The sequence below is a fragment of the Phaseolus vulgaris genome, chromosome 2, assembly GCF_051622355.1.
Source record: "Phaseolus vulgaris cultivar YP4 chromosome 2, ASM5162235v1, whole genome shotgun sequence".
Taxonomy (NCBI): domain Eukaryota; kingdom Viridiplantae; phylum Streptophyta; class Magnoliopsida; order Fabales; family Fabaceae; genus Phaseolus; species Phaseolus vulgaris.
This window is the reverse complement of record NC_143499.1, coordinates 45,256,420-45,273,592: the sequence shown is the minus strand read 5'-3', so window position 1 is coordinate 45,273,592 and position 17,173 is coordinate 45,256,420. Positions and strand designations below refer to the sequence as shown.

Sequence of the window (17,173 nt, the reverse complement as noted above, 5' to 3'; positions counted from 1 at the left end):
TCATTTAATAATAGACCTTTCTTATGAGTTTATAGTTTTCAATGTTTTATCACAAAATGCATATTAAGGATAATATATTGCTAACACTCTATAGATAACTTGTAAAGTAAGACATTTACTCATATAATTATAATTATTCTTCTATCTTTTGAATATGCACTATATATACTATCTTAATAACTTTACAACGTAATCTTCTCTTAGTTATCTCGATCTATTTACTTTATCTATACTTAATCATCTTAACCATCTATTTCCAAAAGTTAGCAAAATTAATTTTACATGCCCAAATTTCAAGAATTAAAAACATAATTATTTATATTTAAAAAATCATTTACCAAATTTAATTTAGAGACAGAGATGAAGATAAAGATAGGGTAACTAAAAAAGTTATTGGCTAATTATAAATATAGTATAAAAATATAACTTTAGAAAAGAGAAACCAGAGAATAAAAAGTACTAATTTAAGAAAGTATAAAAAGATGTATTTCCTTCTTTAAATTATGCATGTCTTTCTTATTATCTTTTGCAAAAAAATCTACCTGATCTGAAAATAAATAACTTAAAATTTATATACCATAAACAACTGATGGGCCCAATGCACCTACTTTCAAGAGGATAATTCAGAAATTCCCTTATTTTATTTTTTTCATTTAGATTTTTTTATTAATTTATTTATAAAATAAAATATTTAAAACAAAGAGGAGTTCAGATAAATAAAAATAAATAAATAAAGTAAGGCCAGAAAAGGTATACCAATCAAGGAAATAGGTGGTGGAGTGAACATTTGGGCATGCTTGTCCATGTAAGGATAAATCCAGGAAAATGGTGGGCAGTAAAAATTGTTGGAGATGATGATGATGATAATAACAAAAAAAAGGAAGAACAGGAGGTGTGGATTTTTTTCAATTTCAGCAGTCACTCTCATCCTCAAGGGTCCCTCTCTGTATTCAGATTTCAGATGCAAATGGCCTTTCAACATTTATGACATTTTCCACCTTTCTATTAAAACCAGTTCAATTGCAAATTTACAAGAATAAAATAAAAATAAAATAAAAAATGGAACTTTGCATGGTCTTCTTCATTCACAGTATACCCTCTGCTTAGTGGTTGCTCCTTCTCTTCCAGTTTTCTGGGGATTTGGTAAAGTTTGTTCCTTTTCTGTAAATTACTTATGGGTGTAGTTTCTCTTAGAGCCTTGAGTTTCGCTGCTAAGGGTTCAAACATGCATTTGTGCAGAACCAGAAAGACAAGAAAGTGGTGAAAGTGCTGTCTTTTATTAATCATCAAGCTATGAATTCTCCAATTCATGCCCCTTCACCGCCTTCCTCTTCTTCTTGCTCGTATAACCGTCCTCCTCCATGCCTCACTCATGCTTCTCGTAATTTCAAGTCTCCTCTGTGAGTGTTCCTTTTGCCAAGATTGTAGTTCTGTGTTTTGATTTTTTCAGCATCCAACTTTTTGTTGGATTTGAAGATGGAGTTATTTACCTTGAAACACCATATTCTAAAATCTGATTTGTGGTGGTAGCTGGTGTAAGATGGCTTTTCATGTGTTGATCATGAAAGTTAGCATTCCTTAATAGTACAACGAGGGTTAAAAGTTGCATTCCATGGTCTGATAAACAGTCCTCTGAGGTTATGTTAAGTTACTTAAATGTTTTTCACTGTTGATCAACTTTGAATTTATAACGAAATTTTTTATTAGTTTTGTTGTTATTATAGAAGTTCTATTTCAAACTAACTATTCTGTACTTCAAAAACATGTAAAGGTTTTGTTGAGTCCAATTTTCAGACCTATAACTTTCATTTGCTTTATAACAATTGATGTTAATGCCCAAAATTCATCTTTAACTTTTTCCTCATGTTAGAATGTGCTTTAATTTTTAGTATTTTATTGCTAAATGTTAGTAGAACTTTGTAATGATTTTAATATTTTCTATTTTCAAAGGTTGTTGCCACAGGCAATCCGTACCTCTCAAAAGATGTATCGCTGCTCTGGAGGCCATGTGGAGACTTCTTCTAACACTAATCCCTTGAAAAATTATGTAGTGGGCAAAAACACTTCAGGATGGTTTGAAACACAGCCCTTGGTTTCTGAGCAGTTAGCCAAGAGGTGCTTGTTGCCAGTGGAAGCTTTAGTAACTCCAACAGTTCAAGATTTTTCTGATACACCTCTTATTGGTGATGATAAGATTGGAGTGTTATTGTTGAACCTTGGAGGTCCAGAGACTCTAGAAGATGTGCAGCCTTTTTTGTTTAACCTTTTTGCCGACCCAGTAATACTCTAGCTTTAACACACTATTCCTTTAAGCTAATTGTTTTTATCGATTATTTAAACCTTTTGATTTCTTACCTTTATGGTTGGTTATATTTTCTAAACAATTATGTAGGATATTATACGCCTACCAAGGTTATTTAGCTTTCTTCAGAAGCCATTGGCCAAATTTGTATCTGTTTTAAGAGCACCAAAGAGCAAAGAAGGCTATGCTTCCATTGGGGGTGGATCTCCTCTTAGACGTATAACTGATGCACAGGCATGACACTTCCTAATAACTTCTTTTCCACACATTACTACATATATTTTACTTTGAACTTGTTAGATAGTGCATTGGGGAAGTCAAGTTTGAAGTTTTCCGGTATTGAACAATTGCCTATGAACATGAGTTCCGAGCTCTGTATATGCACCAAATTCATGTAACTGTTTTAGAACGTGAAACAAAATCACATCTTATGATGAAGATTTTGTTCTTTGTATTACAGTTATTCTGAACAAAGAAGTTAGAACTGTTTTCTGTAGCCAAAGTTGTTTCCATGGGGAATTTAACGTTCTCTACTCATATGTTTTAATTAATCATTTTCTGAGCATTAAAAGCTAAGTTTTGAAATGTTTATTAGATTTTACCTTGAGTATTTTTTCCTGAATGTTTTTTAATACCTGGTGTTAGGAGTTGGGATAGATAGCATTCACTCCATTATATGCTTTCTTTTGTCTGTTTTCCTTTCTCATTGCTCTTTAGCTCTCTTTTAATGGCTCTGTACACAGGCTGAAGAGTTGAGAAAATCTCTTTGGGCAAAGAATGTCCCATCCAAAGTGTATGTTGGCATGCGTTATTGGCATCCATTCACTGAAGAGGCTATTGAACAGGTACTTGGTCATCTTGTTCTTTGAATACCATGTGAAATTGGATAGCATGTATTAAGATTATGCCACCGACAGTTCCTTATTTTCATAAGTTTCTATACTCTGATTAGTTGTTTATAGATAAATGAAACTATTCATTTTCACCGATTTGATTTGAAAATACAAAATCTACATGAGTTGGTAGCATACGTTTACTTGCATTCACTGCCTTTCTGCTTATTAGGATATTTCTTGGCTGATAACTATGTATGCTACATAAAGCCATTCACGAGTCCTTAGCTATAGTTGGTTCATGACATAGTATTAGTCTTTATGGCCAAGTGATCTATAATATTCTAGAGTTTGATGTTGCTACCTTCATTGTTCTAATGAAAAGTTGAATTTCAGTACAAGGTGATCAACCCCAAATGGCTATTGTGTGGCCAGGTTTCTTTTAGATGTACTATAGAATCATTATGGGTCTTTTACCAAACAAAGGCTAGTTGGTTCATGACGTCCTTATATACGATTCTAATTTCAAAACATAATTTTGATTCAGACTGGTACTAGCTAAATTTGGTCTCCTTTTCACTATACTCTAGCAGACACACTAATGTGGTTATTGTAAAACAAATTGAAAAATTAGCCTAAAAAATATATGCCGAAAGAGAGATGGTGTAGAGGGTAAAATTGGTAGATCTAAAGTTGCTTTGAGAAAACGGGAGTATATAATTAGAAAAAAATTTCTATTTATTTATTTATTTATTTATTTATTTATTTAGTATATTTATGTAAGCTACATTCAAGTGAAATAAGAACCCTTTTAAAAATAATACTTTTGGTTTGTCTTATAAATTAGTGTTTAACCTTTAGACTCTTAGACATTATTGCCATTCTTAATGCATAACTTTTGTATTCTTTGGGACAGTTGAAGGTTGCTATGTTATATAATCAAAGATATGCAGTCTAACAGGTTATCCTCTTGAATAAACTTTTACCTTCAAACTGATCCGTGCCTTAATCTACTGTGTATAGAATTATACGTGAAATAAATTATTGAAAACTAGATTTTACTCATTTTGGGGAGAGGATATAGGAAACAGGGTGGAGGAAACATGATTCAATTAGACATAGATGAACTAATATTTGTCTAAGTGATGAATTTAGCTTCATTTATCATTTGTCTCTCTGATATATTTTCAATCCAATTTTAATTAATTTTCCCTTTGAAATAATATATACTGTGTAGATTAAAAGGGATGGAATTACAAAGCTTGTTGTGCTTCCACTTTATCCACAATTTTCAATTTCAACCAGTGGTTCAAGTCTTCGTCTCTTAGAGAGTATATTCAGGTGATTACTTTTGTAAAAATGTACTGTGATCACATCAATATGCTTCAAATTATCTGACAGCCAGTTTTGTTATGAATTATGTATTGGTTCTTCAGAGACGATGAATATCTAGTTAACATGCAGCACACCGTAATTCCTTCATGGTACCAGCGTGAAGGATACATTAATGCCATGGCAAATTTAATTGAAAAAGAGCTGAAAGGTTTTGACTGTCCTGAGAAGGTACAGCATTATTTATGTTTAAGTGACTTAGACAAGAGTGTTGGTCTTGGACATTTTTATCTTGTCATCATTCTTCTTTGAATATTTATAGCATAATTTATGTAGTCAGCATATCAGATATTTCTGGATAAGTTAGTAAATGAGGACGGTTGAGAGTGACATGATCTACTATGTGAAAGGGTGTTATACATTTTTTCTTTTTTATCCAGATTTTTCAACTTCGGTTATCCTTCTTGTTTTGTTTTGTAATGTTGATAAAGTTTTTCCTGTGCTGGATCACACGATTTTATAGACTTGTTGCTGACAGTAATTAATTTGATGCATGTTGAAGGTCATGATATTCTTTAGTGCGCATGGGGTGCCTCTTGCCTATGTAGAAGAGGCTGGTGATCCATACAAGGCAGAGATGGAGGAATGTGTTGATTTAATCATGGAAGAGCTTGAAAAGAGAAAGATAACTAATGCATACACCCTTGCTTATCAGGTCACTACTTATAACATTATTCTTGTTTTGTGTTTCCAAATTATTACTACATGATATTGATTTATAGTTAAAAGGAAAAATGAAAAAAAAAAACGCAAGTGCTGGGGCTTATCCACGTTTATGGAATAATTTGGTACACTGAAAATTGGAACCTTAACATCTATCCAAAAATAAATATTCCTATCACGGATGGCAATATCCAGCACTAGAAAATAAAAAATCCAGACTCTAAAGTGATATTTCTGTTTATGTATATAAAGTATAATGCTATTGATAGAGTTCTCACCAAAATTGTGAATGGTATTTTCTCTTTAAAAATGAGTGATCAAATAGGAAATTATATTCTGAACAGTTAGTGTGATTCATCTGTCATTATATAAAGAAAGATCTCTGCAAAATGTAGCCTTTGATAAAAGATCCTTGGGGGAATTCGGTGAAGACTAGGAAACAGCATTCTAGCCAAAGAGTGAAAACTAGATTACTCATCTAAGTTAATAGGTCGACTAGATTACTTATCTCAAACAATAAATCTGTACCGAATTCTTCCACAGCCAAACCTGCTACTTCTTTTAGATACATCCTTTTTCAAATTTCTAACAATTGGCTATAACTCTTGTTACAGAGTAGAGTTGGACCTGTGGAATGGTTAAAACCCTATACAGATGAGACCATAGTTGAACTTGGGAAAAAGGGGGTAAAAAGTCTGCTGGCTGTACCAATTAGGTGACACCAGCTTTCATTATTTTTACTGTTTCTTTTTTTACTACTGTCTATGTGGTTGCTGCCTTTTCTTTCTCTTTGTCCCTGTCTCATACTTATATAGGAATAAGTGACCCTAGTCTTTTGTTAAAATCGGTTGATTCACAGCTTTGTGAGCGAGCATATTGAAACTCTAGAAGAAATTGATGTTGAGTACAAAGAATTGGCTCTAAACTCTGGTATAGAAAAATGGGGCCGTGTTCCTGCTCTAGGAACTGAACCCACCTTCATCTCAGATTTGGCAGATGCCGTAATTGAGAGTCTCCCTTATGTTGGTGCAATGGCAGCTTCAAGTCTTGAAGCTCGACAGGTACCATTAACATTTTTGTATTATAGCAAGAATTATCTTATCATGTGTTCTCTGTTGAGTTGTCATAGAAGCACAGACCTAGACAATTTCCATTTCAGCAAAGTGTTGATAGAAATTGAGCCAATAGGTGTAGTGATACTGTACTTGTATGATGTGATTGTGATCTAATAGAAAGATTTTGCCAGTCTTTGGTTCCACTAGGCAGTGTTGAAGAGTTATTGGCAGCATATGACTCACAACGTAGGGAGTTGCCACCACCAGTACTTGTGTGGGAATGGGGATGGACCAGAAGTGCTGAAACTTGGAATGGAAGAGCTGCTATGCTTGCTGTGCTTCTTCTGTTGTTTTTAGAAGTCACCACTGGTGAAGGATTTCTGCACCAGTGGGGAATATTGCCATTGTTTAGGTAACTTAATCCTCACCTACCCTCCATGGCAATGGAATTTAGTTTTGCTTGTATATGTATACCATTAGCATCTCATATGCCCCTTAAAATCGAAGGCATGAACTCAGGAGCTCTCAAATGTAGTTTAGGCACATTACTTGTGGATGGAAACAAGAGAAAAATAATGTATAGTGATGTGGTTTGTATAGTACCTCTTCTATGTATCTAAAGCAGAGTTTTTGACATCACAATTTCCTTGTGGGATCTTGAGAATTCACAACTTTTACTATTTGTCGACAAAAAAGGGAGTTTTGCATAAACTGTTCTCCATTTTGGTTTGCATTTCCCAGCTTGTAAACCAAAAGAACATTTGGTTTTGGAGATATGTTCATTTCGTTTAATCCCATTTGCTATACATTACATGATAATGAGTTGAATGAAGTTTAAACATGAACACTCAACAAGGATTTCCCACTCGATCCATTTTCCTATTAACAAGAAACTAAATTTATGAGTCATGGTGATAAGTTTTCTAATAGTGAGTATTATCTTTAATGTATTACAATATATCAAGTCTCTCATAAGTCAAAATCATATGACATTTTAAAAATAAACAAACAAATATGTGCAGAAAGATAAATGAAAATGTCATTTGAATTGAGTTTTACTCAAATAATAAAGATGTGCACAGTTAATATTACATCATGGAAGAAATCTTCATTGGCACACATGATCCTTAAGGTTATGTGACAACATATCTTTAGTTAAAAGATGTCAATCATCAATTTAGTCCTTATGTGTTTAATGACCACTTTCTTTTTTGACAAGTTCTTTTATGGCTAAATATTTAATATTGTTGTGTTTTCTTTGACATTTTCTTTTGTTATGCTTAACCATAAACATTATAGCAAGAGTTATCACAGTACAACTCCAATAACTCCATTTTAAACCAATAGAAACATGCATATAATCATAAGCATTGTCATCTTGTAAATTTTGTAAATTAATAGCGTAAAAATCATAACTTAGTTCACAAAAACTAATAACTGTATTTATTCAACAAAGAAAAACTCAAGTATGCAAGTCTCAGAAATAGAAAACGAGTACTTATTAAAACTAGGAACATAAAATGTTTTTCCTAAACATAAAATAAAAATCATTGTTTAAAACTAAATTATGTCTCCAACGACCTCCACATGTAAACTCGTCTTTCTCCCTAATAAATGTATTACTCATTTTCAATTGATCTTCTTAAGTTTAGCACAGTACTAAAATCACAAATTGTAAAATCAAAATCAATACACATTTATGATTAATATTAACCATGTGCCTTTTCTTTTTAAAATAAATAAATGAATATATGTACTTCTTCTTTATGGAATGTAGGAATATATTGTCTCACTCTTTCGAAAAATAATCAAGTCACTAAAAATACTTATTAAATAATAATATTAAATAAAAAATAATTAATTATTATATTAATTAGATTAAATTATATTTTATAAATTAAAAAATATTAATATTTAAAGCGATTTATATTATTAATAAATTATTTTTTAAATTGGTATGTAAGATTAAGTGTGAAGGTATCCATGCTTCAAAGGAGTAAACACATGATTTCCATTAAATTCTTGGTGACAAGATTATTATAGTTATATGTAACATTTGTTCTTGCCACATTTGTCATTCAATTCATTTTTCATGAAACATGTCCTTGTCAATTATTACCATCAATTTAATACAAAGAACACTTATTTCCTTTTTTAAAAAATAAAATTAATAACATTTAAAATAACAGAACAAAATTTAAAAAATCAAGATACTAATTAGGAAAACAAAAACTATTATCTAACTGATGATATATTAGATTTTTTTTAGAGACTGTCAAAGGGTGATATGTGATATCCATACATAACGGGTAACATCATGGAGAGCATTTTGTGACTGTGGAGTGGAGAGGTGTTGGTTCATTGGAAGGATGGAGGGTGATGAAGGAAAAGGAGGTTGGTGATGTTTGAAGTTGTGAAAGAGTTTCTCTAGTTCTTAAAAGAGTTTAAGAGTGAAATTCCTTAGAACTTGTACTCTTGAAGCAGACAAAGTATTATAGATCTCCATGAAAAATAGAAAAATAAAGAACAATTACAATCAAGTAACAGTTGGTGTAAGAAAAGTATATGAAGAGCTTGTATGTTAAGAGAAGAAAATATTTTTAGTTCCCTAGAGATTAGAAAAGAAAAAACGTTATCAGACTAGGACTTGGAATTTACAAAACCTCAGGGTCTCATGGCACATGATCCCAGAAACTCCTTAGTTACATGCATTCTTACAAACTGAAACAGACTTATGTTATAATTATAACCCCCCATATCTCACTCCAACACACCAAAAAAGGACTAGAACATAAATCACTAATTTCAATTCCGAATACCATATATGGTTAAAAAAGATGTGTTTGTGTTAAAGAGATCAATCACTAAAATCAAAGCTTCCACTGTGAGAGCTGCTGCCATTGTGACTATGCAAGGAAAGGCCTCTCAAATGACCAACCAAAGTAGCACCATCCCTTTTATTTTCCTGAAAATATCTCTCCCTCTCAATGTGTTTTGAAGGTGGTGGAGGAATTACCATGTGAGGAGGAATCACAGCAGGTGCAGGAGATTTATTAGCTTCTCGAGATGGCTCCAAAGATAGTGGTCTTATTAATGGACGATTGAGTCTCTCTTCAAGCAAACCAAAGTGAGGGAACTCGGCTTCCCTTTCTTCATCTTCAGGCCTTGCACAAGCCTTTCCTTTGCGTAATCTACCATCCATTGTTCATAGCAAATTTATTAGCTCACATTCACACTATACTCCTTACTTCAGTTTGAATTTTCTTTTTTTAATCAACACTTAACGGGAAAACAAACTAAAGAAGTAAAATGAACCAAATTCATGAGTATTCATGATACTGTTTCATCCTTCATAAGAAGGGAATAAGTTTAGCATGATCAAGAATATGCAAGGTACCTCCGGAATAACTGTTCTGGTTCTTCTTCCTCTTCTGCTTCTTCACACTCCAAGTGATTAGCTATTGTCATGCCTCTGCCGGAAAGAAGTGCATCATGTCTTGTAAGAACTTTCTGGAGTTGCTCGTTTAATTCAATTGCTCGAGAAACTATCCTCTCATCACTACCAACAACCAGAGAAAGAGCAGTTGATGCTTAAAAATTAAGCATTGGATAAAGGCATTCATGTGCAAAATGCATTAGTATTACTAAAATTTACTTGAAAAAAGTTCATACAAATATTTCCAGTTTCAGAACAAATAACCATTCGACCAAGTGATTATATTAAAATAATGATTCATGAGAGCTGCTTGTGGATTCGTTTTTTAAACATTCCTAAGAATTATTCATTTGTAATTTTTCCTAAATATATCTATGTTTCCATTATTTTATCAATTGAAAAAGTAAATAACACGTTCATCTAGTATTCTTCTAATCTAGTAAAAGAAAGAAGCAATATGAAAAAACTAAAAAATTGGGTTTTTCTTGGTTCAATAACAAAAATCTAAGATACCAAGAACCAGAAGCAAATCAATCCTTTTAACAAAAAAAACCCTCTTAACATTTCAAGTGTAGAAACAAGAAACAAAAACTGTAATATTTTAAACAGAAAGATAACTTTGAAGCAGCCTCACCGAGAAGTCATCACAAGATGCATTACCCTTTGCTTCTGAAATGAACACTGTTCAACAAGGTCAAGAGTGAATTCATCATTTGCTGCCTAGAAAATAAAAAAAAACAGTTTCAGCCAAAGATAGAATGTGATTATTTTATGGTTCTTAAGCATATCTCGGGGTATTTTTTTAACAAGAAAATATATATTTAAAGATCATAGTCATTTGTCCAGTTCCTTTCTACTGACAGTATATGCCTCACTAATTTTGGAATTTTTTATACAAAAGAAGTTCTTAATGTTTCTATACTAGCTCTGTTTATCATCATCAATCACTGCCTTGAGCCATTTAAACTCTGTCCTTGTTGTCAATCTCAACCATGCAAAACAAATTTGAGAGGACCATTACTTTGACTGAAAGTTGAACAAGCATGACAGGATGTGTCGAAGATAATTCAAGTATGAATCAAAATAAAGAACAAGTCATATTCTAGAAGGCAAAATATGGTTTCAGGATGATAGGTCCTTGGCCCACCTGAGGATGCTGGGTATTAATAGCATCAAGGACTTCTTTTAAAACTTCTAACGCATTACTAGCCTTTTGAATAATGCTGCAAAACACAATTGCAGAGTAAGAGATATGCTTAGCTGGATCAAAAAAATGACAGCAACAAACAATTTTTAGAGTAATATTTCTTCTTCTCCACTAAAAAAAGAGGGGGGGAGCGCTAGCAAAAGGAATCTAATGAAAAATACATTTTCAAATGTTTTTCTTTTCATTGTTTAATTTGATAAAAATGACCAGTACATACAGGCATCTCTAGAAAGAGTAGGATTTCTAAAGAATCTGTCCACAAGTATACCAAAGATGCAGATAAGTCACCTAGATTCAGCAACAGTTTGGGACTCTACTTGCTGATGTCTAGTCGGAGCCTGATCTGTCTTCGGTACATTGTTAATCCCATTAAGTTGTGGATGAGGACGATTTGATTGGGTCACTTGATCCCTTTGAGGAAACTGCACCCCAGCACTCTGGAAAAAGGAAAAACAAAGTTTAGCTTTGCCAAATAATAAACTAGTATTGACAAAAAATTGTATCCATATGATCATATGGGGCACACACAGAGAGAGAAAGGGAATAGGAGAGTCATGACTGTCTATAATTCAGGTAGAAAAAACGTCAGAAAGAAATTTACTAGCAAAAATGCAGATCCTCAAAGCCTTTGAAAGGGAATTTCCAGCATATTTACAGGCCACCCACAGGTACTAAAGGTAAAATACCACCATTTGCTAACCTAACTAACTTGGGATCATTCTTCCCGCTCAACACAAACTTCTAATAAAACCTTACAAATTTATAATTTCATCCCATAAACCCAAATCAGAGACTACCATATCACCTTACAACCATACCCAAATTTAGCATATGCAGTTAGCAACAAACAACTACCTTCTTCAAATATGAATTCAAGAATAGGGTGTGCTACATCAGCTTCTTACTTCACTATTCTTTCTAGTAAAAACCAAAGCTTCATTTTAAAACCCATAATGCTTAAGTTACTTCACTTCTTTTCATAATCTGCCAAGACAATAGTCTAGCTGCCACTTACTAATCAAATATATATATATATATATATATATATATATATATATATCAGAATCATAAGGAAATCTCAGGGTTGCACTTCACATATCTGTACCTACCACCAAATCATAATATGCATTATAATACTGTGGAAACTTTCCAGAAGCACCACCAAGGGATGTTTGTGTGGCATCTAGTAGCAGAAATATCCGCTCCCTTACAGACAAATCTGACTGTATGCAAAGAAAAAAACAGAGAGAGGGAGTAAGAAAAAATAACTTTGCTAAAGAACAATAGTCTGTGGAGAAAACTCACTTTTTTCTTCACAATTTTTACAAGAATAGGGATGATTCCTGTATCAATCACCTGCTGGTGAACATGATCTCCAATATTGTTCATCAACATTTCTAGCAACTAGAAAATCAACCGATGATACACAAGTTAGTATTATCTTCATATAAGTTGTGGGTCTAGTAAAGACTATCTAGAAAAATCACATAAGAAACTATAAAAGGCCAAATTCATGGGTTGCTATACTCACCAAGACTGCATAAAGTTGAATATTAGGGTTCTTGAAACCCAACCTCTTCTTTATAGCTTTGACAACATCTCTAGCCTGCCTGAATATTCAGAGGAGAAAAAAAGGATGGTCAACAACATCCACATTACTTGAAGCCTAGGATTACTCTGAGCACATTCATGATTTCATAATCATATGACAGGCCAGCCAGACTTGGGCATCTAAGAGTAGCAGTGACCAAGTACCATGATCAATGCAAAAGAAACAACATCCTTTATAATTTAAAAAATTGCAGTAATTGATGTGGCGGCAACTGTGAACCAATTAGTTACAGACACTCCAAAAACTTGATTTTGCAGAGGCTATTACAGTCAATGGCCGTTTTTAAAAATCTTGAACGTCACATAAAGAAAATAAAGCTTTGTTGGGTACCTTTGATCATGAGCGACTAATTCACAGATTTCAATATTTTTCATCCAATCAGTTTCAACCAGTTTCTCACTTGTTGCAGGAATGACCAGAGCTGCCATTTTTTTTCTGCATAAAAAAATGTCATAATTCAATAAAATATAAAATTTATAACATACTTCAGACTAGAAAGCAAACATTGAACAAAGAGTAAATATCAACAGAAACTAAATTAGATCCACTTTCGCTAACTAGAAACAAACGAGATCTATCCGCAAAGAGACAAAATACAACCTTAAATAATAATTAATCCAAATTGAATACCAAACAGAGAATAAGCGTGCCTTGAACGAATACCACTACAGAATATAGTACTATAAACTAGAACTTGGATTCCATATTGCGTTAGAGTGTTAGCTGTTGTATGTATAATTTCACAAGAGAAGTGGAAGATAATTGATCCACAACACACATAAATGCTGCTATCACAAGACTCAGAAATTGTCCAAATATAAAACATCTTCCAACATAGGACAATTAAAGTGACCTCAGCAAGAGATGAAACTCACATGTTGTGGCAGAATCAGAAGAACAGTGTTAAACTAAATGCCAAGCCACCAAATTATGAACGACCTGCTACAGCAAAATATTTAAGGCGAGATAATTCATCAACTAACCCAATTCCAATGTCAGTTCAAAGAGATGGAACTGAGAAAAATGAGAAGGAATTATAATCTTCGTGCCCGCAACCCAAATGATCAAATTTTGATTGAGGCACATCAAAGACGAAAGTGAAATTAAAAGGCAAAACCTTAAAACAAAACTTAAATACTAATAATTCAAGGCCAAGATACTAAATACTTGAACAAAAGATTACAACAACAATAATAACTAAAAAGTATATTTTACCTGGTACAAAGACAGAGATCACGAAGAAGATGTCAAGGATTCAGTGATGAACCTGAGAGAGGTTCGGCATTTTAATAGCAACCCAACACCGAAGATCAGTTTAGCTGCTGCTTTATTCTTACCCAGAGAGCTTTTCTTTTTGGTTAGCTTTAAAGTTGAGAGCTTTTTAGCATATGATGATGAAATAGTTAATTGGGGAAGTAAGTACTAAAGTTAAAGTTGTGACAAATAACCAGGTCCTCAGAGAGATATGAATGAATGTGTGCTGTGTGAAGAAATAAAAATAGTAAGAGAAGAGAGACTGAAAAATCTAAGGTTTGGGTTTGGTTTGTGTTTGTTGTTTTGTAAGGTAATTGAACAAACTACAACACCGCCACGAGACCTGTCCCTGTCTTGTCCTTCCTCTCTCCAAAGCTGTATCTTCTTTTCCAAGGAGAAGCTGCAATTTGATAACCTCACCCTATCTTCTGTTCACTCGCATGTGCTTCTTCTTTTTCCTGCTGACACGTATGATTCAAGTTCTTAATTATTTCTTAAAGAAAAGTTTTTAATTAGATAAAAAATCTTCTTAGAAATCTTTTATTCTGCCGCTTTTTCAGTTGATATCTAGTAACAGTATTACCACAGAGGGTAATCAAAATGAATAAAAAAGGTAAGAAAATAATATTTAAAAAATGAGAGTGTAACAGATTTTTATACTACTTTTAATTATAAATGATTTTAATATCTGGTTTTATTATATCATAGATATGATTTTTTAAAGTAAACAAAGAATAAAAAAAGTCTGTTAATAAATTTATGACTAAATATTTTCATTTTATCTCTTTAGAATTTTCAATTGATTAGTATTTATTTACAATTATTATATCATTAAGGAGTAATAGTCTATAAATCAAAATACTCTAATCAAAATCTTAACTAACTCAGGTAAGTTGTATTGTATTCTTTTCCCTGTAAATATCAATTTTTTTGAAATTTGGGGAAGATGAATCTTAATTGTTTTAAACAACTAAAAAGAAAAAATATGGTGGTGTTCGTTATAAAATTAAAATTTTAGAAGTTCTATCAATATTAAAAGTTGATAGAATTTTAAAGTTTTTTTTTTTAATTTAAGTTACCTCGAAATCTGAGGAGCTAAAATTAATTATAGTTACTCAATTGTATATTAAATTGGAGTTTTTGATTTTTTTTAATTATATTAACTTTTTTAATTAAAATTGGATGAACATTACAGAAAAATTATTAAATAATACTTAAATTTATAAATTAAAAATAATTAATTATTATAATAACTAAATTAAATATTACTTTAAAAACTAAATAATTATTGATATTTAAAGTGATTTTTATTATTAATAAAAAATTTAATAAAAATCTAAATTAACTACTAAAATTTTAATTATTAATATTAGTAGTTAATAGTCATATATTAATTTAAAAATTATTTTATCAAATTTTTTTTAATGTGTAGTGCAACTTTCTTTGTATTTTGTATGAAATTTTAGTTAAATATATTTTAATTATTTAAAAAAATAACTGTTTTTATTTCAAAATTAAAATTAATTGCTTAGCTCCACAATTTAAAATATATATTGCTTTATGAAACTAAATATTTAATTCATAAATATTGCCAATATAACTAATTAAATTTCTTCATTCTTTTTTTTATAATTATGGTATTATCATAATATTTGTCTGACCATTTTTAGTAACTTTTTCAATCATATGTTTTCTCCACTCAAAATGTTATTTACAATTTTACGATAAGTCATTAATGGTCGATAATAACATAAAATATATTTAGTAGTAAAATAAAGATGTATTATATATAATAGACTCACCTTTTTCCCTTTATTTTTTTTCTTCAGTCTTTACTCTCTCTCTCTCCTGCTTTTATTATATCAATAGTTAGTTCAGGAACAAATATTGCTTTAATTTATTATAAATGATAAAACTATTCCGAAATAAACAAAAATCAATCAAATTAGAACCTGAAAAAATTGTATTTTGATTCAATTAGATACTCTTATGGTTTTAAATTATAAGATGAGTTTTATCTAATAAATACTTAGGTAGCATAATATTTTAATATATATATATATAGCCAATAATATTATCATAATTCACATAACAAGGCAATACATTGTTAAAAATTTTAAAACATAATTTTTATTTTAAAAAATATCTAGAACAACCTAAGCTTATTAGATGACAAACTAAAAACATTAGATAAAAGAGTGTTGAGTTGAATTATTTTATAAACAGTGTGTCCATAAAAAAAGAGGTAGTTTTATAGGTGGTGACTAAAAAAGGTGAAGGGTGAAGTTATCATTAGATAGTGATATTGTTGGTGGTTGATCCACGTGTCAGGTGTGGTCCTCTGCAGTATATTCGCAACACACTTGTCTCTTCCCTCACCGTTGATTATGTTGTTCACTAACATTCACCTTTGATCTTGTTGTTCACTACATTCCCAACTACTCTATATCTCTTTCCTTTCACTGCTTAAAGATAGATTCAGACAGTGGGTCTCACTTATATCAATATATAAGTATATCATGATTTGTAAGTTAATAAATGGCAGTTTCTTCCTGCACCCCTACATTTTTCTTCAGCACCCCCATAATTTTGTAAATTCCGAAACTGACCCCATAATTTTGGGATCTGGGAGTGTGCTACGGATTTATCAATCCGGAAGTGAATCATGTTGCATTCAGGATGAGGGGGTGTTCTGGAAGCAAAGTTTGCATAAATTACTGATTTCTGGATTGCTGAATCCGGAAGCCTAATTTCTATTACGGATTGGTGGATCTAGAATGATTTTTTTCAATTATGGATTTCTGAATCCGAAATGCATATTTTGAATTACAGATTGGCAGATCCGGAAAGGTTTTTTCAATTATGGATGTTTTGCATTTTTTTATTTTTTATTAACACTATCATTCATGTACTACCGGAAGCACCAAACCGGAAGATTACTAGATGCACCAATCCGAAAATTTACCGGAAGCGCCAATCCGAAAATTTATCGGATTTCATAATCCGGAATACAAAAAAATTTATAAATGTACAATTTATATAGGGACAGTTTTGTCTTTGCACAACTTTGTGGAGATGCAAGCAGAAAAATGTAAGGGTGCAGGAAGAAACTGCCTTAATAAATTTGTTCTGTCACTATAAATTAAAAATAATAATAATAATTTGATTATTTTATAAAATTAAGATTTATTATAAATATAATGATTAAAAAATTTTAAAATTGATAACTTACTTTTCATTATAAATAAATAAGAAAGATATTATATATATATATACTATAAAATAAAATATAAATATATAGTTATAAATATATGATATTAATGAAATTGTATAGAAAAATATCTAACTATTACCATACAAATTCTATCGATTCCAATATCAATTTTGAGTTTTTTAAAATATTCCTATTACAAAATTAT

At 31.4% G+C, this 17,173-nt stretch overlaps 2 protein-coding genes across 6 annotated transcripts; one reads left to right on the top strand and one right to left on the bottom strand.

Annotated features, from left to right (window-relative positions):
- Positions 1 to 743: 743 nt before the first annotated feature.
- On the top strand, positions 744 to 6,887 carry LOC137812535 (ferrochelatase-2, chloroplastic). Of its 3 annotated transcripts, XM_068614581.1 has the most exons (11): positions 744 to 1,143; positions 1,240 to 1,400; positions 1,951 to 2,278; positions 2,393 to 2,536; positions 3,046 to 3,147; positions 4,373 to 4,476; positions 4,572 to 4,698; positions 5,030 to 5,182; positions 5,805 to 5,905; positions 6,050 to 6,251; positions 6,437 to 6,887. In XM_068614581.1, the coding sequence occupies exons 2-11, from the start codon at positions 1,294 to 1,296 to the stop codon at positions 6,659 to 6,661; spliced, it is 1,593 nt and encodes a 530-aa protein (XP_068470682.1). In that variant the 5' UTR covers positions 744 to 1,143; positions 1,240 to 1,293; the 3' UTR covers positions 6,662 to 6,887. The 3 variants fall into 3 exon arrangements, 2 of the variants coding, with proteins under 2 accessions (XP_068470682.1, XP_090155145.1); XR_016518842.1 differs by lacking the exon at positions 5,805 to 5,905 and having other exon boundaries at positions 773 to 1,143; XM_090299019.1 differs by lacking the exons at positions 744 to 1,143; positions 1,240 to 1,400; positions 1,951 to 2,278; positions 2,393 to 2,536; positions 3,046 to 3,147 and adding an exon at positions 4,052 to 4,096.
- Positions 6,888 to 8,798: 1,911 nt separating this feature from the next.
- LOC137812534 (ENTH/VHS/GAT family protein) lies at positions 8,799 to 14,181 on the bottom strand. Of its 3 annotated transcripts, none has more exons than XM_068614578.2 (11): positions 13,716 to 14,181; positions 13,376 to 13,442; positions 12,831 to 12,935; positions 12,420 to 12,498; positions 12,194 to 12,292; positions 11,998 to 12,111; positions 11,177 to 11,325; positions 10,829 to 10,904; positions 10,316 to 10,401; positions 9,643 to 9,804; positions 8,799 to 9,436 (listed from the first exon to the last, which is right to left on the bottom strand). In XM_068614578.2, the coding sequence occupies exons 3-11, from the start codon at positions 12,926 to 12,928 to the stop codon at positions 9,103 to 9,105; spliced, it is 1,197 nt and encodes a 398-aa protein (XP_068470679.1). In that variant the 5' UTR covers positions 12,929 to 12,935; positions 13,376 to 13,442; positions 13,716 to 14,181; the 3' UTR covers positions 8,799 to 9,102. The 3 variants fall into 3 exon arrangements, with proteins under 3 accessions (XP_068470679.1, XP_068470678.1, XP_068470681.1); XM_068614577.2 differs by having other exon boundaries at positions 13,376 to 13,439; positions 13,716 to 14,170; XM_068614580.2 differs by lacking the exon at positions 13,376 to 13,442 and having other exon boundaries at positions 13,716 to 14,105.
- Between the last annotated feature and the right edge of the window lie 2,992 nt (positions 14,182 to 17,173).